The sequence below is a fragment of the Mycteria americana genome, chromosome 3 (assembly GCF_035582795.1).
Source record: "Mycteria americana isolate JAX WOST 10 ecotype Jacksonville Zoo and Gardens chromosome 3, USCA_MyAme_1.0, whole genome shotgun sequence".
Taxonomy (NCBI): Eukaryota; Metazoa; Chordata; class Aves; order Ciconiiformes; family Ciconiidae; genus Mycteria; species Mycteria americana.
Genome location: NC_134367.1, coordinates 53,476,466 through 53,503,751, shown reverse-complemented (window position 1 = coordinate 53,503,751; position 27,286 = coordinate 53,476,466). Strand labels below are relative to the sequence as shown.

Here is a 27,286-nt window from a genome sequence, read left to right as displayed (position 1 = left end):
ACCGCGGGAGGAAGGCGGGGGGAAGGAGGCCGCACCGTCGGAAGAGCCCGCCCGCCGCAACGTCCCCCCGCTCCGCCGCAGCCGTTAAGGGGGCGTGGCTTCCGGGCGCCGAGTTCGAAAGCGGAGGCGGGCGCCGCCCGCCCCGCCATGACCCAGTCGGTGGTGGTGCAGGGTAAGGGGTCGTGGCGCCCAGAGCCCTCCCCGCCGCCCCCTCCCCGTGCCTGACCCGTGTCTCTCCCCTTTGCAGTGGGCCAGTGCGGGAACCAGGTGGGCTGTCGCTTCTGGGACCTGGCGCTGCGGGAGCACGCCGCCGTCAACAAGGTAACGGCGCCGCTCCCCGCCTCGCCTCCGGCCGTTGCTGGCCTGAGGGGGCGGCGCGGCGGTTGGGGCGAGCCGCCTTCCGTGCTCGCCACGGGGAGGCCGCGGTGGCCCTCGCTTCGTTCCGTGTTCTTTCCTGTGACTGCAAAGCACTGTGCTTATTGGATTACATTAAGGCCACTTCATTACAAACAAAAGTATCCCCCGGTTTTTATGCTGTTTAACTATTCATCTCTAATTCACATCAGCTTTCTCTAGCCTTTCCACCTTGAAAAGCTCAGGATGTCTCCTTACAGGCAGACGTTACCAGGTTTGAGGCAGTTAGCAACAAGAGAGGGTTGTCCAACGCAGGTTCTTTGCCACTAGCAGTAAAGCAAAAATCAGCCCACCGAAGCCCACCTTTCTTTTCCATGCTAGCACATGCCATGCAGTGACTTACAGTACAGTTGTGCTGACCAAAATAGCAGCATAAAGAGGGCATAGGATTGTGCTGAGGACCCTGAACAAAAATGCACCATTCTTGCCGTGACTATAAAGATATTATTTCCTGGTAAGCACCTTATGTTAACAGATAATGACGAGCAATCATTCTCGATGCCTTCTGCTGAAGCAGGTGTAAAAAGGCAATGGATGAAGTTCATGTGCATATGGAGAGTCTCCTGGTTTTAGTGTTGTAGGGAACAGTGACTTCCAAATTCTGCTTCATCAGGTCTTTTGGAGTATGGTAAGCAGTCTGTAAAATAATAATGTTTAAGTATTTAGACTTGCCAAGTCTCTTTAGCTTTATGGTGGGGTAAGTAATTTCCATGCCACCCCTCAGCAGGGAGTTTAGGAATCACTGATATAGTGTGATGTGCTTTCCTTTCCAGAGAACTTCATGGGCATTAGTATCGTGGGCATAGATACAACTGAGTATTGTATCAGTGATGAACTGAGTAAGCGAAACAGCAGCTATTCAATTTAATAATTGCATTGGGATCTTCAGTAAAATCCTAAATATTTAGAAATGAAGGAAGAGTAGTTGTTTAATCTTGTGCTGAACAATTATTTTCCTAGTTACATCTTCTTGTCAGTTTTTAATATCAAACTGATACTTCAATGAAATGTTCTTTTTAGTGCTGACTAGAGCTAGTTAGATTCAACATAGACGTTCACTCTGTTTTGAGTGGGGAGGTTTGACAGGTGACATTTAGAGGTCCCTCCCAACTTATTCTATGAAAAAGCACTGAGAATTTCTGACTTTACACATCATCTTATGTCGTGTTGTTTCCTTTTAGAAAGGAATTTATGATGAAGCATTAAGCAGTTTCTTTAGGAACGTAGATACAAGGTAAGTCTTCTTATCAAGCAGCTCCTGAGTTTAACACAGTAGATCAACAATTTCAGTATCTTCTTTTAACCTAACTTACAGTTTTCTTTGTTTCAGGTCCTATTTAATTTGTGCCAGAAAAAGATTTTGCTTTTTTGCATTCTCCTCAAAACACTGTCTTTACCTTTCCATTTTAACTATACTTCAGTAGTTAAAGGTGTTGAAAGTGTTTGGGTTTTCCCTTTCCTTCTGTCCCAAAAATGGACAGTCGGGATGTGATAGCTTTTGCCGCTGCAAATCATGATCAGACTACAAGCCCTCTGGATACCAACTTAGCAGCATTTCTTGAAGAGTTTTAAGAGGAATTGTATGTAAGGTAGTCAGCAAAGGTCATGTCAGTTTTTAAATCCCTTTTATCTGACTAGTTTGTTACACAAAGAGTGGTAGCTATGATTTTTATTTTTTTTTAAGTTAACCAATTCATACCTTAAGAGCATTCGGTCATCTCTTACCTGTCCAGTTACAAAAATCCTTGCAGTTTGCAAGAATAAAGCAGTTCTGCACTTGGATATTGCTGTTGCATTTTAATTAATTAAAAAGCATTTGACCAACCTCTGTTTCCTTCCATCATATGGCAAGGCTGCAGTACAGCATGCAATTTTAACTAAAATGGGATTGAAATACTAATTGTTTTGTCTCAAATTTTACCTCTTTGAAAGAACATGCAAGTGCATTGGAGTTTCATTGCCATTCCTTGTGGGTGTTTCCTAGAACATCTTTTTTTTTTTTAATCAAGAACATTTGGTTGTAAAAAATGTCTATGTTTCTGTATGTGCCAGATGAAACCACCAAATTTATGATTAACTGATTGGCCGCAATAGAAACACCTGTTTTCTTTCTGTAAAGAGAAAGGACTTATCTCACTGAATACTGTAGAAGTTTCAAGGAAGATTCCCCTACCTGTGAAACAGAAGAATGATTATCCAGATCTCGTCTTTTCCAGGAGCTGTTCATTTTCCTGTTGAAACAATTCCCACTTTTAACTGTAGCCTTGAACCGTAATTTAGTTTGGGAGAGTTGTTTCAAACTCTGTTGCTCAGGCTGTGAGGTTTTGGCCTTTTGTTATTATTGTGGGGTTTGTTTTAGTTTTATCAGAAAGAACTAGTTCACCTCCCAGGTCGTTGCAGGCATAAAACCCTATGTCATAAAAGTGACAAGCTTCAGTCTTCTATGCTGTGCCACACCACTGTTCAAAATAATTAATCCAGGTGGGTTATCCTGTCAGGAACAGCTATGAACAACACTCTGGCAGAACCAGACAGACTTTTTTTTTCTGTTATGGTGATTATTAAATTGTGTAATACTGGAAATGTGCTTATGCATCTGTATGGTTTTATATGCAGAAATGCATGTCTTAAGCCTAGGGGATTCTAGGGAATGCAGGGATTTTTTTCAGCAATTGAATCAAAGTGATTGTAAGTATGGGCTGGCATGAAAGACCACAAAGGCAATAGTAAGAGAAAGAAGTGTTGATTTGGGGGGTTTTTTTCCCTCTTTGAGTTTTGTTAATCCCTGAAGAGAAATAGAACTTCTCTAGCTGGATTTACTGGTGCTATAGTGGACTCATATAGGGAATCATGTAGGCTAGAGGAATCGCATGAGTACTGGAGGCTGCTGTGAGTGGCTCAGCTAATGAGAAGTGTCTGGAGAGTTTCTTTGAGTGAGAGGGTGGAAGATCCTTGAGGAATCCAGTGCAGCCCCATACTCTCTTCCCCTTGTTCCTGATGGGACTGAGCATGGTCAGAACATTTAGTGCTGTAGCAAATTTCAGCTGATGTTTTCAGAATATTATTGTGGTTGAATGTGGAATAGTCTAAGAGATACTTTAAATTTAGGCTTAACCAGCCCCCAAATTAGGTAAATAGTTGAGGGGAAAATTAGATCCATCTTCCAGTATCCCTGCCTTTTTTACCCTGTGTTGAATATAGTTTGGCCAGACCAGAGTATCTCTGCCTTTGAGTGCAGAAACACCAGCATTCATTGTGGAAAAAATGTGATTGTACACAATGCATAGTTCCTTAGGTTGGCTCAGTACAACGAATCCTGGAAAAATGGGAAAATTAAGCTATGTCATCCCAGCATGATTTCTGAATCTTAACAGCAAAATAAGTCAAGCACAGTGCTGTGCTAGTGCAGTTATACAGCTTTCACACCTTGAGTAGTAGCGCAGTGCTGTACTACCCCCATTGAAAAGCTAGTGGTACGATTTGGTGCACTGTGTTCCATTTATATGATGCAGACATACCACATGCTGGATAAAAGATAATCCTTTCAAGTTTTGGCAATGCCTGTACAATCACCACAGAGCATAGGCTGTGCCTGAGAGTAAACTTTCAATGCTTACCTTTTCAGCTTCCTGAAGTACTGCTTAGGATATTTCTGATTGAGATTGTGTCCTGTAATTGAATTACTTTAGGGAGTTATGAGGTCTTTCTTAGCAGCATGTTCAGGGTGTTTGTTTACATTGTAACAGTCCTCTGAACACGGAAGATTAAGGAGAGAATTTTATTCTAATATATATTGCCTTGTTTTCTATCATGATTCTGAGCTTGGATTTTTTATTTTTTTTTTTTTGTCAGAAGTGGTGGTGATGGTCCTGATATTTACAAAGGAAAAATCTGCTCTTTAAAAGCACGAGTAAGGCAATCTATAAAGGTCATTCTTTTTACATTGCATATTTACATCCAACTGTGTAGGAATTTTCATAAGGTCCTTATAATTGCATATGTTTCTAAATACCACTTTGAATAGTAAAATTTATAGTAGTAACTTTTATGGTTCAGTGGAGTAATGCAGTTTGCTGCCAGTCTTTTTGAGTAATTTAAATTATAATTTTAACAAAATGATTGCAGATGTTACCAACCAAGTTTTTATTTGAATTTCTAAGGAGTGTGTTTCTTTGAGCCACTTTTAAGTGATTAAGAAGCAAGAAAACTTTAAACATAAAAATGCTTTACTTTCTTTACTCCTAAGTATTGGAGCAAAATATTATAAAATTTTAGCAGAATTGCATTATCTGAAACGCGGTCCTATTGAACGACTTCTAGCAAATCAGCCGAGGTGAATCTAGTTGGTCTCCTAGTTAACAACTAAAAAAAAAATTTTCTCTGGAGCACAGTAGAAACAACATACCTTTTATATTGTAAATAATTTTATATTTCCTTGTGTGATTATTTCAAAGAGTGGTTTGCTTACTGATTGAATTTTAATTCTTTCCTTTTCTCAAAGGCACTGTTGATTGACATGGAGGAGGGTGTGGTAAATGAAATTCTGCAGGGACCATTGAGGGATGTGTTTGATAGCAAGCAGCTTATCACAGATGTTTCTGGTTCAGGAAACAACTGGTGAGAACCTCTTCAGAAAGTATTTCTTAGCAACTAATTAGACGGCATTTGAAAAGGGAAATTATAACAGTAGCTTTCTGGTTCGTTCTACTGCACCTGGGGAGCTGCAGCATATTACCAGTAAACTCTGGAGTCACTGTTGCCTGCAGGAGGGCTTTGAAAAGCCTTTTACAGCAGGATAATTCTGCTGATATATCATTTTGTCTATTTTTTCTTCCTCTTTTTTGATTTTCATTTTCAAAAGAGCATGCTTTTTATTTTTGTTTCTTTGGTATTCAGCTGCTTCCATTGCTCAGTCAAAGCCATAATCTAGTTTGAGACTGTGCAACTAGTGTGGAAATGAGATATATGAACAAATGCACTTCTGATTTCTAAGCACCACGGAGTCTGGCTTTGTGCATACAAACTACATTACCAAAAGGAGAAATTCAGAAAAAGATTAACATAATTAATTCCAAATTTTCACTGAGACTTTAATGTGCCTCTAATAATATTCAGTGCACTACAGACTGGAAAGCAGATCATCAGCAAATGTACCGAAAGAGAGTGCAATACAGGGAATAAAGCATCCTGTAACTTCACCATCTAGCAGGCAAGTGTGTTGAAAATGAGCTGTTTGGGGTTTTGGTTTTTTTTATTACTGGTAGCAACTGACTCACATAGTACTCAAATGAAGATCAGTACACATATATTACATAGGGATATCCTTATTGTTAAGGAGTGTGTAACTTTCATTTCATAATTACAATTTGGTCATCCAATGTGGGAGCTTATTTCCTTATTGGTACAACATAATAATGCACATGCCAAACGTGTGAACTTAGTGCTGCTTGCATCCTCAAAATTAAAACCATATCCTGACTCCCATATTCATATGATGTAGTCACAGCTTAGCAACTCTCACAAATTAGGGATTGCACCCAGCTCTGGACTCTGAACTGTAAAATGTCAAATAGGAGGAGTTAAAATAAAACACTGAAAGATTGATTGTTGGATTTTTTTTTTTTAAAGTACTTTTCATATCTTCAGGGCTGTAGGTCATAAGCTGTATGGCTATCAGTACCGGGAAAACATTGTGGAAAAGCTGAGGAAAACCGCAGAACATTGTGACTGTCTGCAGTGTTTTTTTATAATTCATTCTATGGGCGGTGGTAAGTAATTTTTTTATGGTTAGTATGATTCCACCAGCCACAGGTGAAAAAGAAAAACTTGGATCTGAAAAGAAGATCAATGTAATAATCTACATCATTAAGAATGCAAAGTAAAAAAATTAACACAGTACAGTTAAGTCAACTTGTGATTATTTATTATTGGTTTTGTTAGAGCACTGAGGAGCCCGAATCATGAACTAAGGTAAAGTGCTACCGAGAACAAAAATACAGATAAAATTTTAAATACGAGGCAGTGAGTGGATCAAGACCGGTACCAAATACAAGGAAACACTGAGGTATTACGGATCAGAAGAAGGGACAGTGGCCTCAGAACACTGACATCATTGTTGTAATCAAGTTATTTTTGATCATGGGGAAAGGGTTTTCTGAAAGGCTTTGAAGGAGACTTCTAATGTTGCTTAACTTTAGAAAAACTTTGTTTTTCTGTTTTCCTTCCACATAATTCTCTTGAATCAGGTCTAGCTACTTTGATAATAAATCAGAAGGGAGACTCTCTTGCAGTGACAATTTTATCATTATTGTATTGCCGCTAAGCCTTCTTCCCCCAGAAGTGTGGGGGAGCATGTATTGTAACTGGTTATGATGTGGAAAAAGACACAGAAAATAGCTCTAAATATGAAGCAAGAGTTTTGTCAAGGGCCTTTTTTGTGGCCATTTGCTTAATTTGAGAGACCCTGCAGATATTGTTTCCATTATTGCAGAAAATTGCTGTCTTGTTCATAGATGAAATTGTCTGCTGCTGAGAATGTTGGCTGTCCAAGACAGAAAAAACACAGTTCAGTTCTCTGATTTGAACTCAGTGCTATGTGCTTAGTGCTAATGAGGAAAAACGTGTGTGTGCTGCAGGAAAGGTGTTATTCTGTTTTGACTGGAGAATGAGAAAAATTTATAAAACCCCAAAGGGAAAGTAAATAATTGTTTGGGGGAGTTCAGTGTTTTTAAACAAATATTTTATTTCAAAACTCAAATTAAAGATTTTAAAATAAGAAATAAAAATACTGTCAGAAAAATGTTGTTACGTAATAGGACTTTTTGCTTTGTAGAAATTTTTGAGATTGTATACTTCATCCTGTCTGGTATACTATGGGAAATACTTTAGTCACTTAATTATTTTCCTGTCTGGGAAAAGCCTTCCTGCCTTAATTTACATCTGAGTAGCCTCCACTGTAAGCCAAATGCTTCAGAAAGTGTTTATTAATATATATAATTAAAAAGTTGTATGTTTCCTTAAGGAAGACTTAAGGAGACTTAAGGCTTATGATAACATGGGGAACCTTTTATCTTCTCTCATTCTGTCTTCATTCATAATTAGGGACAGGATCTGGTCTTGGAACTTTTGTACTAAATGTGCTTGAGGATGAATTCCCAGAAGTATATAGATTTGTTACTTCAGTTTATCCCTCTGGTGAAGATGATGTTATTACTTCTCCATATAACAGTGTTCTGGCTATGAAGGAGCTTAATGAACATGCAGACTGTGTGCTACCAATAGAGAATGAAGTAAGAAATAATATTCTGTTTCTGTCAACTTCTTTTTTATTAGACTGCACATAGGAAGTGTTTCTTCCTTCTGTGTATTGATTTGAGTGCCAAGTCTTAAAAAGCATAATTTCATTTTTTTAAAATAATAATTGAACTCCTAAGTCAGTTGCAGGCTTTTGAAATTAATATGGGTATCACTAAAAAGTTGCTCTGTACCTTCAAAGTAGTCTAGAGTGAATTTTTTCATGTCTATTTCAAGGTAAACAGTGAAAAGCTTCTATTTACTGAGGCTGAGAGTCTTAGATTCTTTTAGCAATCAATTTCTGCATAGTATTAGTAGACTCCTGCAAGGGAGATGACTAACCACTCCAAATTCCAACAGACTTGACTTTACTGATTAGTGATTGGTCATCATAGGCACAACTGACCGCACAAACCACTAGACTCGCTTGAATTTAACTTTGACACTCTTGCCATTTGCATATGAAAAAAGCAGGAGAAAGTGGAATATATTTAGAGAATATATTTTTCCTTTCAGAGGAATTATGAGAATTTAAAATGTAATTTTAGAAGATGAGGATTTTGAATAGTTGAATAAAATTCAAACTTCTGAGTCAAGCTATGTACATGTTTGTGACATGTAAGCACCAGGCTTTTAGAAACACTTTGGTCAGTTGGAATTGGTCAAAAGTTGGACTTACATGTATCAAAGGTATAATCTTTGAACTAACAGTACATGTCTTAGCTTTTTCTTTAAGATTAACTGAAATGAAAAATTGGGATACTGAATTTGAAAGCTCTGTACTCAAGACTTATTGTATGCTTTTTTTTTCTCTCTCAAAGTCTCTGTTTGATATAGTTAATAAAATTCATCAGATGATCAATTCTGGGAAGCTAGGGTCAACTGTGAAGCAAAACAGCTTGGTAACATCAAGTGCAGGCAGTGCAAAAACTGTACAAGAGAAGCCATTTGACGCAATGAATAATATCATAGCCAACTTGCTGCTGAACCTGACAAGGTATAAAGTTACAGGTTATTCCTCTGTAAAAGTAGTATTGCTAGAGGCAGTGTGTGCTGCAAATATGCAGGCCTGCATCAACTCAGAGAATATTAGTTGTTTTCCATTTGACATGATTCTCCTCTTTTTAAGAATTAGTTACTAAATGTTAAAATATTTGGAAGTATTCAGATTCCAATGGTGTTTCTCTAGCCATGGTAGTCTTAGAACTGAAGTAAGAAAAAGTTTATAGGCAGAAGGGTATTGTCTTCCATTAATGCTTAATGGAGCCCAGGGAGGTTTGCCTTTCTAGGCCAATTGTATTATTTTATAAATACCATCAGACCATTGTTGCTCCTAAACTGTCTATTGCTGTAAGAAACTCCTGGTGAAATATAATTCTGGAGTATTGGCCTGATTTTCTTTTAAACAGCTTGTCAGGAATGCCAGGTCATGCATGTTTTATTATAGCCGATAGCTATTATTAAAACTGGTATTCAGCAGCTATGTCCACATACTGAAAAACAGTGCTAAAGACTACAACTGGGAAACTTAAGGTCTTATTCTTGATGATTAGTTGTTCTATAATGAGAAGTGTAAGGAAATAAGATATAGCACTGTTACTGCCAAATGTGAAAGCTTAGTAATTATACACAAACAGTTTCTTGAACGCTCTGTTGTTTTACTGTTTTATTGTAGGGAACAATTGAAAAATAGATTTAATGAATGTTTACCTTATAAAAGTAATTTACTTAGTTTATAACAATTTGTTAATTTCTCAGCTCTGCTAGGTTTGAAGGTTCCCTTAACATGGATCTTAATGAAATCAGCATGAATTTGGTTCCATTTCCTCGACTTCATTACTTGGTTTCAAGCTTGACTCCTCTGTATACACTGGCTGATGTTAATGTACCTTCTAGAAGGTAAGAAAAAATTATTATGGAAGCTTTACATTTGAAGCTTAATTTCTGATTATTCCATAGTTTTGATTTAAAAAAATGCATTCTATAGCAAAACTAAGGGTACACGTTCTAAAAGTTTTAAATCTGCCACATTTTCAAATTTGTCCTGCTGATTTTGAGAACATCCCTCGTCCCTTTTCTCTGTAATGGTTGAGCCAGTAAACTTGAAATGTATTTTTGTTATCTCTGCTGGGAAATGTTGCTGTTGAAAAATGTATTATTTAGATGATAGATAGAACCCACAAGTTCTTTTGAGTAACAGTTTGCAGTTGACTCACAAAATACTGTAAAGACAAGCAAGGAATTAAACTAGACCCCTTGGGAAGTAATGGCATCTTACTTCAGTCTGGAGATGCAGTGAGCCTGTTTAACAGCTTATTGTAACAATAAGCTGGTGCTTGTCACATTTTCTGAGATGATTTATCCCGTTGACAAGGCAGAAAAATAACCAGTTAGAATAGATTTCACTGGTTTTAGTGAGTTAAATTCGGTCAGTAAAAGGTCCAAATAGTGATAGAGGCAGCTAAGGGTAAGTGATGGAAGTATGGAAAGTGGAGAAGAGGGCAGGACCACCCCTTTTCTGTGATAGCAAGCTGGATCTGTTGAAACCATATCCTGAGGAGACAATACAGTGCTGGAGGGAAGGTAGAAGACTATGGGGAGATGCTCAGTCAACCATGTTTCAGAATGAGGTGGGAACAGTAGTATTTTTGTCTCCTTTATTTAGTTATTTTTTTAATAGGCAGCTTGTGGCAGAGGTGATTTTAAAAATGAAATAGAGATGATAGATACAGAGAGTTTGGAACAAATGGAAAGAATAGCTTAGATGGTATAGGTCCATAGAGACCTCCTCAAGACACCATCTTTGACATCCCAGAGTACAGTGGAACTTGCTTAAGGAGGTGAAGAGAGGAAGAATATGATCTGCTGTGTCATCTTTTAAAGCAGTCATACATGATAAAATTCTAATAAATATAGTCTGTCTTTTCTTAAATCATTAATCAAAATCAATACAGTTATATGATTCATTGATCTTTTTAAATAGTGAAGTGTAACAAACAGTCAGTTCTGTAAGGGTCAGCAGCACTTTGGTATTCCTTGTCAGATCCTTTACAAGCAGTGAGATTGTCTTTTCAAATTGTGATATAACCAGAACCTCAATTATTTAAATCCTTTTACATATTTTAATACTTTGTAACTGTTAACCTAAAATTTCCTTAAGAAAGGTCTCTTAGTCTGTCCACTTCTCTGACTTCAGACTCAACAGTGGGTTGTAACATGAGGGAGAAGAGAGGGAAAAATGGATCTGGTCTGTTTTTAAAAACTTCTAATGCCAACATATGTACATATAAAGGTTTGAATCTTTTTCCTGTCATTCATGGTCCCAGGTTAAATGTACCTTTATTTCCAGAATTTTAGGAACTTTTAAACCCTGAAGGTGGGCATTCTGAAGAACTTTTGTAGCCTGCTTTAATAAGAGTAGATGATGCTGTTTTCTTTCCACCTAGGTTGGATCAGATGTTTTCAGATGCTTTTAGTAGAGATCATCAACTGATTCAAGCAGATCCAAAGCATAGCCTCTACCTTGCCTGTGCACTTCTCGTTCGAGGAAATGTGCAGGTTTCAGACCTTCGCAGAAATATTGAAAGGTTTGTAATTCCACACCAAGTAGTCATGGTATTTGTTATTGAAACTGTTGTCAGTTGTCCAGAGCACTCTTACTTTTCATCCGAAGAATTTCAGTACCAAATCAGTTTACTCAGAAATATTTTTCTTAATTTCAGAAGGGAAGAAAATAATTTACTTAATGAGTTAGAATAAGTCACAGCATTCTTGGATTTCCAAATAAAGGGAACTGACTAGATGTCCCTGTGCTGCTCCTCCCATTCTCAAAAATGCAAAAGAAAGCAAAGCCTGACCTTCCAGAGATCTCCTGCCAGTAAGGGATGTTGGAGGAATAGGTTCTCTAGTTTGTTTTTTTCTGAGCGGGAGCCCCCTCTTTTTCATGGCTACTCTCGCGTAGACAGGGAATCATCTGTATTTTAACAACTCTGTATTGTTAGCACTGTTTTCTACCTTTTACACTATCGATGTACACAGTTATAACAGGAAAGGCAGGCAAGCTTCACATACAGGATGCATTTTACAGGCAGACAGGGGCACGTGGGGAAAATTTCTGAGAACCAGAAGCATTTTACTTACTCCTAAACTATAAGCAGACTGATTGTCCCTGCACAGTATTAATCTGCCCCTCTCCTAAATCTGAGTCCTTTATAGAAATAGGTGGTTGTAACTTTACTTTTCAAACCCTGATACATTAAATTAACAAAAAAAATTGGTGTTTGCAGTTTAAATTTAAAATAGACACACTGTTTTAGTCTGAAGTCTAAAATCACAGAATCACAGAATCATATAGGTTGGAAAAGACCTTTAAGATCATCGAGTCCAACCATAAACCTAACACTGCCAAAACCACCACTACACCATGTCTCTAAGCACCTCATCCAAACGTCCTTTAAATACCTCCAGGGATGGCGACTCAACCACTTCCCTGGGCAGCCTGTTTCAATGCTTGATAACCCTCTCGGTGAAGAAAAATTTCCTAATATCCAGTCTAAACCTCCCCTGGCGCAACTTGAGGCCATTTCCTCTTGTCCTATCACTTGTTACCTGGGAGAAGAGACCGACCCCCACCTCTCTACAACCTCCTGTCTTTGAAAATGTCATATTCAAAATGCTAGTTATAACTGTCTTGATTAGTCCTGAAAGCTTTAATGTTAACCTTTTCAGACTGTTTGTTAGCTAAGGAAATTTAGGCTTTGTGTTCTTTACTTTCCCTAGGTAACTGTAAATTTTTGTATCACAGGTTGAAGCCTTCCCTGCACTTTGTCTCCTGGAATCAAGAGGGCTGGAAAACTGGTTTGTGTTCTGTACCTCCCGTGGGCCATTCCCATTCCCTTCTGGCTTTAGCAAACAACACCTGTGTAAAACCAACTTTTATTGAACTCAAAGACAGATTTATGAAGCTCTACAAGAAAAAGGTACAACTCTGTCATCATTATAACATCCATAGCCACTAATCATTAGCATCTTGCAATACTGAGAAACAAGCCTTAGTATCACAAAGGGACTACTTAAAAGCAACAGCCCAAGATTATCTGTGTTACCTATCAAGGAATCATTCCAACAGCTGCTTCTTAAAAAGGGTAAACCTCTTATTAACCTGTACCTACCAGGCAATATACTTACTTTCTTCAGCAATGAGGCAGTATCTGACAGATCTGCCTACCAGTTTGTGCTGGGTTGACCTTGGCTGGCCACCAGGTGCCCACCAAGCCGTTCTCTCACTCCCCTTCCTCAGCAGGACAGGGGGAGAAAGTACAATGAAAAGCTCGTGGGTCAAGATAACGACAGGGAGATCACGGTCACCAATTTACTGTCACAGGCAAACAGACTTGACTTGGGAAATAGTAATTTAATTTATTGCCAATTAATAACAGAGTAGGATAGCAAGAAATAAAACCAAAAAGAAAAACACCTTCACCCCACCCCACCCTCTTCTTCCCAGGTTCAGTTTCATTCCTGACTCTTCTACCTCCCAAGCAGCACAGGGGGATGGGGAATGGGGGTTGCAATCAGTCCATAACACTTCATCTCTGCTGCTCCTTCCTCATGCTGTTCCCCTGCTCCAGCATGGGGTCCCACCCACAGGACACAGTCCTTCACAAACTGCTCCAACGTGGGTCATTCCCACAGGCTGCACTTCTTCAAGAACTGCTCCAGCAGCATGGGTCCTCCATGGGGTCACAGATCCTGCCAGAAAACCTGTTCCTGCATGGGCTCCTCTCCACAGGCTGCGGTTCCTGCCAGGAGCCTCTTGCTGCATGGGCTCTTCATGTGCCACAGCTTCCTTCAGAGCACATCCACCTGCTGCAGTGTGGGGTCTTCCATGGGCTGTGATGTGCATATCTGCTCCACCATGTTCTTCCGTGGGCTGCAGGACAACCTGTCACTATTGTCTTTTCCACAGGCTGCGGAGGAATCTTTGCTCTGGTGCCTAAAGCACTTCCTCCCCCTCCTTCACTGATCTTGGTGTATGCAGGGCTGTTTCTCACATTTTTCTCACTCCTCCCTCTCTCTCAGCTGGCGCACAGTATTTTTTACCCCTTCTTAAATACGTTATCACAGAGGCACCACCAACATCGCTGATGGGCTCAGCTTTGGCCAGCAGCAGGTCCATCTTGGAGCCGGCTGGAACTGGCTCTGCCCAACATGGGGGCAGCTCCTGGTGTCTTCTCACAAAAGGCACCCCTGCAGCTCTCCCCCTCACCCCCTGCTACCAAAACCTCACCATATAAACCCAATACACAGTTTGGTCAGGTGTACCCAAGAAGACAGAATATGAAAAGATGCACGTGTAAGAAATCAGTAATACCAAGTCTGATTCCACAGGGGATTGTTACTAAAGTTGCCAAGTATTTAAGCAAGGGAAGTCATGATATAAGTCTTTAAATCTACTTTCTACAGTGCTTGCACTCCCCTCTTCTGTGCAGGCGAAATGATTTTATTGAGCCAAATTAATTAAGTGCCAAGAAAAAGGATAACACTGAATATTTTATTCTCATAGGCTCACCTTCACCATTATCTGCATATAGACGGGATGGAGCAAAGCTGTTTTTCTGAAGCCATATCATCTTTGTCTGACCTAATAGAAGAGTACAATGAGCTGGATGCCACAAAAGGTGGGCCTAGAACAGATCCATCAAGACTGAAGATAGCTGTTTAAAGAAGGAAGAACTGATTAAAAAAAAAAATAAATCTGCCAAGCATCCAACCACTTCAGTTAACCAGAATGAATTGCAGCGTGCCTAGCTATTGTCATGCCAAAGTGAGACAGGGACAGCTGCTTCCTCAGCTCTCTGAGAGGTATCATATTAAGTGACAGGGCCAGCCTGTAAGAAAGATTTGAAGGCACCTAATTATGGTGGATATCAGTAAGAGCAGTCTTCCTAACTGTAGAGTAAATTGACATACCATATGCTGTAAAGAGAAGAGCGATGGTAGCAGCCAAAAATGTAGTTCTTTTCTCAGACTTTCAGCTTACTAAAGGCAGGCCTTGCTTCAAAGAAGGATCACCATTGCTAGATTTGTTTTTTAACAAGCAACTATGAAGAGGAGAAAAGCCCACATGGTCTTTTCAAACATGAAAGCAAGGCTCTAATGAAACTGGTTTCTTAAACTTTTCAGGGTAGTAGTCATTTCAGAATGCTCTAAGCTATGTTCATAGTTTTAATATTTGTGCTTCCATGTTGTACTTAGCTGTATTAGAGCATTCTGAGTTGATATCAAAATTGGCAATATCAGAAAATTCAACGAAATACATTTTGTTTCAAGTATTATACTTGGACTATTAATTAACATTATTTTAATGATTCATATTCATGAATGCTGAGTTGCACTTGATAATGAGATAATGCAATATACCTCTGAGCGAAACATGCACTTATAATGAAGTTATAATGACTGTTTGGAGAACAAAGTTTATATGCTTAAAAGAATGCAAGAAAAACAGATGTTTTAATATTTATAATTACCAGGGTAAGTAGATTTTTATATTACAGTAAGAACTTTTACAAAATACAATGTACAGCTATTTCCAGTTGCTTGCCAGCCTTGGCTGTCTTAGAACAGCAAGACTAGTGAACTATTACAGATCAGAATGGCTCAATACAACAATTTCTTAAAGCTTGAAGCTCTTCTAGCAGAGTTGGAGTGGGTGTATAAGTAAGCACAATTTTCAATGTATAAGTCCAGAAGTATTGAATAAAACATTGTGATAACATTTGTTGAAGCATTTTTTTAAGAAAGCATTTTAAAAATAGTAATTTCCTTGAAATTTTTCTGCTCTATTATCTGCAAGTTTCCATTTATTTGTTCCTTTATAAGTGCGTTGTTTATATTCACAATACTAGAGAAAGACAATCTGCTGCAAAAAGCAGTCTGACCTTAAAATTCAATTCTCCTGTTTGAAACAACATTGATGTGTTTTAATCTTGCAGATACATATTAGAAAATGTTAATTTGAGAATCAAGAATGGTAGATGAAGTATTACAGGGTGATTTTTTTTTTCCTAATAGGTTAGTCAGACCATCTGCAAATGAACATGTATTTGTCATTGTGGGCAACAACTTGTTACAGTGGGGTACAAAGCTGTCTTGCTGTGCCTTTTGAATTACCAAAAGTTCTTGTTTTGACAATACTAGTGTTATACACATCCTTCTCAAGAATGTATTTCCATATATAAAAACAATTACATTTAAAAAGATACACTCTTACTTGCATTTTCCAGGTGCTATTTAAAAAATTAATATTCACATACATAGTTTCACTATAAACACTGCTGTGGCAGGGGGTTACGCTAACTCTTCAGGATGTGAATGTGGTGTTGCATTCGCAGTGTGTTACAGTCAATGGTGTAACTTGTCATAAAACTTTGAGTTCGGAAAATATATCTCCTGGAGCACTGCAAATCCTCTGACATACGCATGATGTTATCCACATCATCTTCCACTTAAAGAAGCCTTCATTGGGGCACTCAAACTGTACAGTGATCATTTTGGACTTATTAGGTATGCAGCACCTCTTGTCCAAGCACACCCCACAGAAAGTTAGTTTGTAGCTTTGTGTAGTTGAGCATCCGGAAAAAACTAGTTTTTCTGCTGTAGGAAGCTGGAATGTAGGTTGACATGTTTTTCCTTTTGGAATCTTTAATATAAAAACAAAGAAAAGCCTGAATTTTTACATATGGAAAACAGAACATGTAAGAAAAAACTACAAAATTTACATAGAAATATCTTGAAAATTACTCCTAAAAGCTGTCTTATTTTTATCAGTCAACAAATAGAAAATATTTTCTGAGTGACTGAGCCAGCAGGACAGCAGTAGCAGCGCTTTTATTTCATGACATTGTGTTGTTTTGTTCGAAATTACACATCTCTTGTTTACTACTGAAACCTGAAGACTGAAGGTAGAAAAAGGAGAGTTATTTTATGGCCCTTAAAAAAGGAAGAAGTCATTTTATATTAGTATTTGCTAATACATCAATTTTTCCTTTACTTCCAATATTTCCATTTTCTATTAGGAAATAACTTTATATTAGACAGTACCTTTATTGTCTTCAGTATATTGGTCAGGCAAGGCTGGATGAAGCATAATCTCTTTTCTTTCTTCATCTCACATTTTCTGTTTTCGTTGGTCACTCTGCTGGACATGCCTATGCCACAGGTCCTGGAACAGGGTGTCCAGGGAGTTGCCTGTACTAGGCACTTTTTCTTCAAAACTAGCGGTAGGCTTCTGTAAGCTAAGACAGCAATATATTGTTTATGCAGCAGAACAACCACAAAATGATTAATTGAAAATAAAAGGATAAGCATTTGATTTCTGTTGATGAAGGTGCTTTTGTAGGTAAATCTAAAAACGAGGCATAAACAAAGTTATACAAAAGTCTTCGGGCTGGGCTGCCAACTGGATACTCGGACCCTAGCAAGAACTATGAAATTGCATGTGTTGTATGACCCTCCAGTTTAATGGGATGAATATGTTACATGGATGGCGTGGTTTAACCACCAACGCAGCTGTTCGCTCACTGCCTGCCCCTGCAGTTGGGTGGGGGAGAGAATCAGAGAAGAAAAAAAAAAAGTAAGATTGGTGGGTTGAGATAAAGACAGTTTAATAGGACAGAAAAGGAAGGGAAAATAATGATAAAAGAATATACAAAATAAGTGATGTGCAATGCAGTTGCTCACTACCTGCTGACTGATACCCAGCCAGGTGCTGAGCAGTGGCCCCCTGGCCAGCTTTCCCCCAGTTTCTATACTGAGCATGACGCCATATGGTATGGAACAGCCCTTTGGCCAGTTGGGGTCAGCTGTCCTGGCTGTGCCCCCTCCCAGCTTCTTGTGCATCTCCAGCCTTCTCAGTTGGTAGAGCACAAGAAGCTGAAAAGTCCTTGACTTAGTGTAAGCACTACTTAACAACAAATTAAACCATCAGTGTGTTATCAACATTATTCTCATGCTAAATCCAAAACACAGCACTAGACCAGCTACTAGGAAGAAAATTAACTCTATCCCAGCTGAAACCAGGACAGTAAAGAGAGTTATTTGTGGAATTTTTATGAAATGTCCAGAATGGAAGAGACATTGAAAATTATTTAAGGCCAAGCATAGCTTAAAAAGGGGTGCTGAAGACATTAATGTCGGTTTCTTGGTAGGTATTGTAAAGGCTTTAGGGTTTTTTTGAGGTGTAAAATTCTCCAGTCACTTCTAGATACCACCAAAAAGCCTGTTTTCTGATGGATTAGGGCTGGATTAGGTGGAATACACTTAAAAAAAGAAACAAAATAGCAGTGCAAATGTTCATGGTGAAATTCTGAAAAAAACCCTGATTATGTGGAATCTGCATTTAGGTAAGAGCACGGGCAGAGTTACAAAGATACCTGGAAAGTAGACAGCAATTTAAAGACCTCATTGCAGCAAGCAGATTAAAAGCCTGTCAGAGATCTGCAACAAATAAAGGGAAGTTAAATGGTTGTTTATACTTGGTGTGTTTCTAAAGTATGACCCAGGTACATCCCTATATATTTAAATTAGGTAAATAGAATTGACAAGGAAAGCCAGAAAACAAAGCAAGCGCAGTGAAATGAAACTTAGCACTTGTTATCCACACTAACAGAAAAAAGACTTTTCAAAACAGATATTGGCCCCCTGAGGCATTCATGGAATTCATGCACGAGTTGACATGATACTTTACTTCTGCTGCACTGGGAGAGGGAAGGGGGAAGGCCTCACTTTGAAACAAAAATTTTGAGGTGCTTTTCTTCAGAGGGTTTGTATGACCTGAAGAATAGCATCCTTCAGCACGTACAGCCACCACAGGGACAGGCTGTTGGGTCCCTGAACCAAGTCAAATAGGAGGTGCGCTTTGCAAGCTGGGCATCTTTTCTCAAGGTTATGTTGTGCAGTTGATTCAAATTTCTGAATAAATGCTGTGAGGTACAGTGTTGCAGTCTACTCATGGAAGGAGTTACTGAAGGTTGGACTTCAGCTTTTCAATCCATTGATGTGCTACAAAGTAAATGGCTTAATGCTGTTCTCCAGGTATCTGAAATACCCACAAACCCAACTAATGTATTTCATGGGGTCAAATGGGTTTGTTGCCATTGTTTTCAATGTGTTATGTTCTCTCTTTGATCTGATTAGCATTTGAAGTCAGTTGCCTTTCTGAGGGTGTTTTTATACGCAGCATTAACTATATTTCTGTAAAAAGGCTTTGACTCTAGTTATAGGCATTGTATCACAATTTTGAAGTAAAGATGAGCTTTTTTAATTTTTGCTAACTTGCGTAACCACTGCTAACGTGTTAAAAGTTGTCCAAACTGAACTTCAGATTTTGTAAGCACGTCTATTGATCTGCAGATTGACCTATATGTATCTACTTATTTACTCAGCACTCTTTTATGAAGGTTTTCTGATAAGCTTTGTGATCCTTCTAGTTTTATTTTATTGATCCGTGATGATGATTCAGGCCATAATTTCGCTATAATTCAAGTTGCTACCAAATAAATGGCTCAGCTTTCTGGTACCCATATTAGTTGTGATGAAGACGAGTTTCACTGTGGGAATTTGCACATGCACAGGGAAGGAGACAGCACAAGCGCAGGCAGCTGTGGCCAGGGAAGGGCAGGGATAGCTGCTTCTGGCAATGGTGCTTCCTTAAAGTGGAAAAGAGAGCTACGGTGTTCGCAACAGAGCTAGAATGAGGTTAAAGGGAATATCAACTGACCCTGGCAGAACTGCCTGGATAACTGTTGTATGATGTTGATCACACTGAATAAACTGGGGGGACGGTTGTGCTTGCAGTGACCTGAAATTTTGTGAATTGATTAAACCCGCAAGGCAGTCTTTAAAATTTTCTGCTTTCTATTGAAAGAAGAGGGCTGCAACATGTTAATGTATGTATGTGAAAACCAAGACTCCCTACCACCACAAAACAAGAGAAAGTGAGAGGGCTCCCAGGCTGCGAAATGGCTGTCCACCAGCAACCCTAATTGGTCTGATCTGACGAGTAGTAAACCTCTACAGAAAGATGGGTTGAAAGGTAGCTTTGGCCAATTCCCTGGTGACAGAAGCCAAAAGGCTTTTTGCTTTTCATATTCATCAGGTTTAGAGAAAAGAGTCTGTGACCTAAGAGTAAGAGGGGTAATTGGGACAGACCAGTCACCCTGGCAATGGCCTTGAGCAAGAACTGAGAAATTGCCAGTGTGCTGCCTGCCCGGCTGCTGGAGCCAGGGACACTAAATGCAGCAAGGCTCGCGTACAGAAAAGTTTACCAGTGTAGCCAGGCACACCTGACATCAGTCTGTAGTCTGTTGATTGAAGTTGCTTGTGCTGTCCAGGCCCACAGATGGATTGTCCAGGCTTCTTTCTGCCCGTGACCCTGGCGCAGGGACTTGCTGTTAATTTTGGTGTGAATATAGGTGTACATCCAATTGCACCACTGACACACAGGCACTTATAAAGTGGGTTAGGTTGGAAGGTCTGCCCATTAAGATAATAAACTCCATTGAGCTCACATCCTACAGCTACCAGATCTGCAAATGGTAAACAAGGGTTACTAACACAGGAGGAGCACGTGGTTCCTGCTTACAGATTGCTAAAATATGACCAGCCTTTACTGCACCCACAGCTTTGAGTTCTTCCCAGCCCAAGCACATTTTTTTTTTAATTTATGCCCAGTGATAACTACAGCTGCCTAACTTTGAATCAGTCATCAACATGTCTGCAAATAACAGGCTTGTGCACAATGAACTGGTTTCACTAATGCACACGCAGGTAAGTTTAAAGACAGTCCCAAGCCCTACTCTCAGATTCTCTGACTGAGCAGTCAGAGGACTAAATTAGGAAAAATCACCCAGCACAGAGCTGTGCAGCACCAGCAAGCAGAGTTTTCCTCCAAAACCGTTCACCTGCGTGGTCCCACCCTCCTGGATTTCAAGAAGGGAATGCGAAAGAACAACTTACATGCACACACGCCTGTTTCATACCTAGGCTCGTCTTCCGAGTAGTCGCAGTAGAGGCCTTTGTGGGGATCACAGATGTCTGCTTCATTGCAGGTCTCTCCTGACTGCTTGGCACAGACCTTACAGCAGCCGCAGCCGTCCTTCACCAAGCTTACCCCGGGGGTGCAGGTTGGCACAGGCGGGCATCTGCACGGCCACTGACAAACCTCCTTGCGCTGGTGGACTTCACCGGTTTCTGAACGTTTTTCTCCAGGCTTCAGTGGTGGGCTGTGGAAAAACTTACACACGGCGGGATATTTTGAGAGCTGAATGCTTTATGCGTAGCTGGGATAGCATAAAATTAAGTTGGGATGGAAAAAACTGTGACGTTGTATGAAGACACTTAACATTTCTCATCTCACAGGATCCAAAAAGTGAGAGGCTGTGAGGTTTAGGTAGGAGACAGAGGACCAACTTCATCAGCCACTGTCACGCACTGAGGTGTCGTTCCACCAGTGAGCCTGGCCTACTGCTCGTACGAAACACAATTCATTGGTCTTTCCTTTGCCTTCAATAGAACAAAACCTGTAGTAGAGCTAAAGTAGGAAAAAAGTCTTTTAAAGTAGGCGGTGGATTTATTTTAAATATTCCTTCCCACAAACCACCTATCAAATTAATTAACTTTTGATTCCTTCCACCGTTTGATAGCCAGCCACTGCCCTGTGTGCCACTTCTGATGGCAAAAGCCTTTTAAAATAGGAAACATCTTTTGAGTGTTACTTTTGCTCCAAAATTTGAGTAGCTGTTTGGGAAGGAGCATTACAGTATTTACAAATTCTCTTGTGCTAGACTCAAAAACTGAATCCTAATAAGGGAAGCTAGTAGTTGCCCTGGGCTTAACTGGTCATTTTCTAAGAGTGTATCTATTTGCATGAGTAAGTGTTCATTGAATCCAGGGCTTACAGGGCAAAGACGTATCTCTAAAAGAGATTTGTATCAGCAGTAGGAAGTCAGGAGCTAGCCAGAATTTATTGTTTTCCACATTCTGTCTCAGAATTCATGTCTTTTTTTTTTTTTTTAAGAAAAGGAAGTCCTAAGTAATTCTTGATGGGTTTATTTTTCTGAGGCATGGGGGAAGATTAAGTCAGCACAGAGAAGGATCTATTTGAGATAGCTATAGCCTATCTGCTTTTTTGAAGAACTACATCTAAAACATTTTTTGAAGAACTACATCTAAAACGTAACAGTTTAGATCTTAGCATTAAATCTTTTCATGCTGCTGACTTCAGCAGAAATGCAGACCATGCTAGAGTTATTCATCGCAGATGACTGGACCCATAGTTAAGTAGGGGCACGCACAGCGCTTGGCCACTAGTACAGTGTAAGGCTTGGGAGCTGCTCGCATCGAGCAGCTCTGGCTGCCCAAAGAGCAAGAGGGAAAGACAGGATCCAGTCCCTCATCAGGTGCCAGTATCATCATCTAGCTTGCAGGAAAAAAAAATATAGCCTAGATTTTCTCTGGGCACATGAAGCCCCACCTATCAGTTTCTCTCTGTTCTTCCAAACTGCAAGGCTCTACTGATGTAGAAACAACCTCCAGCAGAGATGCTAAAGGAAAGCTGGGGAAGGGGTCCTTCTGCTGGGTTTCCTTTCAGTTCAACTTTCAAACTGGAAGTATCTGCAGAATTCAGCATTTCATATGTCATATCCCATGAAAGCTCTCGCAGCATAACTGAGCTAGCCTAATTGCATGCAGCAGTAAATGACCTTTTAAAAGGCTTTTTTCTACCACTAATTTCCATTTTTCATGGTCATTTACAACTATACTTATGATATCTTAATCCACAGCTACTAATGAAGCTCCAAAGTAGTAGCTTTCAAGTTCCTTTGCCGAATGATTTTTAAGATACATATTAATTCACAGAAGCGATTCATGTAATAAACGAATTTTAAACAATGTAGTATTCCATGCAGCATGCAGAAGACAGTTTCATAAATTTGTTATTTTGTTAATCATTTGCTGATAAAGGATTTCTTCTAATCCTTTTTACCTAAATGCAGCAATAATACAGAATAAATGCAGCAATAATATAGCAATAATATACTTTTTTTAGACAGCTAAGCCTTTCCTATAAACCATAATGTTAATTTGATGAACGTGTGCATTGGAGTGCAAAGGTTCTTAAAGGCTTGTTCCGGAAAGAAGATACACAGAAAACAGGTGTTCCTATGCATTTAGCAGTGTTCAAGACTGTATGACTGCTCTAGGAAACTCACTTTCTTGCTGTTTTTTTTCTTTTTAAGCAGAGTATTAGTATTAGGAATTTGGCCATGTGCCAGCTATATGAGGTTATGTGGCTTAAATCAGATATCGCATTTCAAAATGGGTATGTATAGCAGGAAATAATCTGTGTGCTTCAACCAGTATGTTTAATTTGTATTACAAATTAAAATGTACTTTAAGCGTACAGAATTGTACCTAAGCAAGTGATTTTTCTCTCCCTTTTTTAGGGAAAGATGTCAACTGAGAAGTGTGAGACTACAAAGTTTCCCAGTAAGAAAAACCCCATCAGGCAAATATCTTGACAGTTTTAATTATGGAATTACGGAGAAGCTTGATCTACCTGAAAAATCTCCAAAAATCTATTCAGTTACAATGAAAATTTAAAGTTTGCTTGTAAAGTTTACAGGCCAAATATTTTCTAATCCTTGCTTCCCAAAGTTTCTATACCAAAGCTATCCACATCACACAAGCCCACTGCATACTTTTCCTGATCCTATGGGCAGATCAGAAAATGAGACCATTGTGTAGCAGCCCTTCATGTGTTGTTTGTTTTCTTATGTTTTAAAGATTGAACAAGGCCCGTATGGCATAAATAAGCAAATAGCAACAGTAGGCAATGTATTATTGCTAATGTTTGGTTATCTTAGTCTGGCTTTAAATACGCAGAAAGTTAGCAGAGGAAGACAGTCATTTGGAAATCCTCCATTTGACATTCATCTTGATCATAAAGGAAAAATACACTGTGTACACATAAAGTGTATTTTCAAAATTAAGGAAATAAATAATGAAATTGGCCTTTGACACAAATACCTTCAGCAACAGCTATCACTTAAAATTTTCTCATAAGAGACAAAGCATAACACAGCCCAGGTGCCTTTCTCATTTGTAAAACTAGCCTGAAGTCAAACCACCATGTATACATACATATACATATATATATATATATATATATGGAATATGAGCATGGACAAGATGTTTTCTTTCTTACAGTATCAGATAACCATTTGTGCTTATATTTAAAAAAAAAAAAAAAGCAAGGTGACTGACAATTTAAGCTTCCCTAACCTGTTTTTTTCCACCGAATCATATTAATGTACAGATTAGAAAAAGAGAAAAAAATACCAAGATCAAGACTGATGCAGTAAATAAGCTGCAAATGAAATTTACTCAGGAGTAGGGAATGGCTCCTTATTCTTTACGAGGAATTTGCTTCTCTGAAATTTATTTTGTCATTAAGCAAATAAAAACTTTAAACCTGGACAGGGTGAGGAAGGGGGAAATCTTTTTCTTCTTTTTAATGAACTTACCTGTTGCGTACAAGGGATGATGAAGATGGTGGGAAAAAGGAGCCACCGCATGTTTCTGCACATTCAGAAGTGAAACTGGGAGATAGGGAACAGGCTGAGCTGTGTCAGAGGAAGCACTGAACACAAAGCTCTCCTCTGTCTCCCTTGCCAACCCTACTTTTCCCAGCACATGCACGAACACATACATGCATTCACACTTGAAATTCTCCACTTCATACAGAACCAGCTTCACACTGAAATTTCCAACTGATCTTCTTTTCTCTGCCTGGCATCAGAATACCGATTTTCACACCCTGCTTGATCCTATCCAGCTGCTTCAGCAGATTCTGCCTGACTTAATTGAGGTCGGGTGGGGTGACATCGATTCTTAAAATCTTGCTGCTGGAAATGTAGAGTTATTTTCAACTTGTCTTTAAGTCCATATTACAGGAATTTCTGAAATCTGAAGGGCAGAGCCCCAAATACGTGTATTTTTTGAGACAGAGAAAGCAGAGTTTCTCAAAATTTCAAAGGTGTTGTGCCTAGCAGAATCATAGCGTAAAAATTAACACCATCAGTACCTAGTCTCTAAATAGGGAAAGAGATGCTATAGTGTGTTATAACGCTAGCACATATTCTGCACTGCTTCTTTCCATGGAATCCTAATGGGGAAACCCAAACTGTACTTTTCCCTGAAGTATGCACCTTGTCTTACCGCCATGCCACCCCGCTTAAACACAAGACCATTCAAATCTCCAAATTTCCTCCTCCCTAATACTACCGAAGTGACGTGCCTGATTTTTAGGCTAACAAGAGAGGGTCTCCAGGATAAGATAAAAGCTCCCCCCCTGCAACAGCGGTGCTGGTGGTGCCCGGGTGAATGCTCCTCCTTTGCATTTGTCCTTGCTCAGTCACCTCCTGTGAAGTCCAAGAGTTACTAGGGGAGGCTGCCAAAGACCACGCTCGCACAGCAGCTGTGTGTGGAGAGGGGCAGTGGTGGGAGTATGGAATCAAATCCAGACCAAGCAATTCTGTCTTGCTCCCCAACTCAGAACACCACGTGCCCTCTGCAGTTACAAATGAATCCTGAACTGGCCTTCCAAACTCTGGAGCAATCAGCTGTAAATCACTGAAAAACTGCTCTTCCTTAGCATGACTTTGTCACATAATTCCACACAAAGTCCAAACAGTACCGAGGTACCAAGTGGATGCTGCAGATCAGTTCATTTCAGTGATGTTACTCTGAGTATGCGACAGTGCAGACCAGGTCTGACTCAAGCCTTGTGTTTCCCGTTAAAAGCTTATGAAAATAGCACCTAGGTTTCTCAAAAATCTCTTCTGTATACTTTCAAAACACAGCTTGTTTCACAGGATCAGAGGACAGTTGAGGTTGGAAAAGACCCAGGAGGTCTCTAGTCCAACCCCTGCTCAAGCAGGGTCAGCTCTGAGATCAGACTAGGTTACTCAGGGCTCCGTCTATTTGGGTCTGGAAAACCTCCAAGGGTGGAGACTGCCAAACCTCTCCTGGCAGCCTTTCGGAGTGATAATAATGAGCAATGCAGGCTGTCTGAGGAGATCCCAGGTAGTTTTCTCCTGCAGACCCAAAGACACCCCTCTTGCTTTCCAGCCTGGAAGAAGTGAGAAAGGTGAGAGGACTAGCACATCCATTCTCCTCCTCCTAGGGCTGCAGGGGAGCACACAGCAGTCATTTGAAATGGGTTGTTCCTCTTTGCATCGCAGAAATAAAGCATGTCACCAGTGCAGGGCTGGCAAAGACTGGTCTGCTGTGGATAACGGTCCCCAATCTTGGGAAACAGGAGAAAGATGTTCCTGTAGGATTATCCATTTGTTTTATATGGTATATTTTGTGGGAATCACCTGGGGAGCACGATATCTTCAGGATCGGAGAGTGAGATTTTGAAACTGGGGTTTGAGTGTAATTAAGCTGACTGATAGAAGATGTTGGGTTTGGGAGAAGTGGGAGGAAGGTTCCTCCCTGAGGAAGACATTCTGGCGGTGTAACACATTAAAATGTGATTTTACGTGGCTGGACGGTTCCTCACACACGTGCAAAGCAAGTGGTGTGCTTCTTCAGCCTGGGAAGGGCCTGCTGCTAGGAGCAGCACTCCTACTAGTAGGACTCAGCTCTCCAAAGCAATAATGCGCCTTCATTGCCTCTCCCTAACAAATGCATTAACTGAGGCTGTCTGGAGCTTGCACTACCTGCAGTACTGAACCCTGAGTGTATTTAATAAGGAGCCATAAGACCACAAAGACAGCAACGCTAACTCCTTTGCATAAATAATGCACCAATGCTTTGACTTAGTATTAGAGTCTGTGTCTCTGCTAGTATTGGCTCTGATTTAAATAAATGGAGGCTGTGTGCCCTTTCCCTCTCCTGTGGATCTTTAGTGATCCCCCACAACTTAAAAATTAATGTTCTTAATGCCATGTCCAGACTCAGCAATAGTATGTCTGTATGCATCCTTATTGCCAAATCTCCCTTGCAGATTTGATTACATAAAGCATCATTCATTTCCTGAACTAAACCTGCTCTGTTATCTGGTGCCATTCTAATACTACCCTGAAGGGAAAGGTAATTTGGTTGTATATTCAGTGATCTCTACATAGCGCACACATTTCTTTGGTGCCGAAAAATCACCTTCCTGTCTGTGAAATATGCCACATAAATCCATTGTCTTAAGAGATGAAAAAGTATAGGATATAAACCCATAAATGAATATAACCATGCATTCTAACAGGATACCCTGTCTTAGACAAAATGCCAGAAGCATTCATTATTGGCATTTGTTATGGGCCAGGATTTTCAATACTCCGTACTAGACTTGGTGGAGTTATTGTGACAAAATTCAGCAAAGCCAGGGTTGGGTTCGGTCATTCCTAATAACAGGGTGTCAGTTCCAGACACATACCAGAGCTGGGGGGTCACCTTTTGGCAGGAAGGTTTTAACATGTTGTCCTGTTTTGTCGCTCTTTGTGCATGGATGTTA

General features: G+C 39.8%; 2 protein-coding genes across 8 annotated transcripts; one reads left to right on the top strand and one right to left on the bottom strand.

Moving 5' to 3' along the window:
- The first annotated feature begins 19 nt into the window (after positions 1–19).
- TUBE1 (tubulin epsilon 1) lies at positions 20–19,307 on the top strand. Of its 7 annotated transcripts, none has more exons than XR_012775235.1 (13): positions 20–172; positions 248–321; positions 1,596–1,648; positions 4,270–4,324; positions 4,916–5,031; positions 6,061–6,182; positions 7,516–7,703; positions 8,529–8,704; positions 9,466–9,606; positions 11,154–11,294; positions 12,512–12,686; positions 13,402–13,698; positions 14,273–14,389. XR_012775235.1 is itself a non-coding variant. In XM_075498586.1 (12 exons), exons 1-12 carry the CDS (start codon positions 148–150, stop codon positions 14,429–14,431), a joined length of 1,428 nt encoding a protein of 475 aa, XP_075354701.1. In that variant the 5' UTR covers positions 20–147; the 3' UTR covers positions 14,432–19,307. The 7 variants fall into 7 exon arrangements, 2 of the variants coding, with proteins under 2 accessions (XP_075354701.1, XP_075354700.1); XR_012775233.1 differs by having other exon boundaries at positions 4,270–4,396; XR_012775234.1 differs by having other exon boundaries at positions 4,267–4,324.
- Positions 16,130–24,359, bottom strand: CCN6 (cellular communication network factor 6). Its single transcript, XM_075498587.1, has 5 exons — positions 24,297–24,359; positions 20,728–21,004; positions 20,055–20,297; positions 16,813–17,006; positions 16,130–16,411 (listed from the first exon to the last, which is right to left on the bottom strand). Exons 1-5 carry the CDS (start codon positions 24,357–24,359, stop codon positions 16,130–16,132), a joined length of 1,059 nt encoding a protein of 352 aa, XP_075354702.1.
- Positions 24,360–27,286: the final 2,927 nt, after the last annotated feature.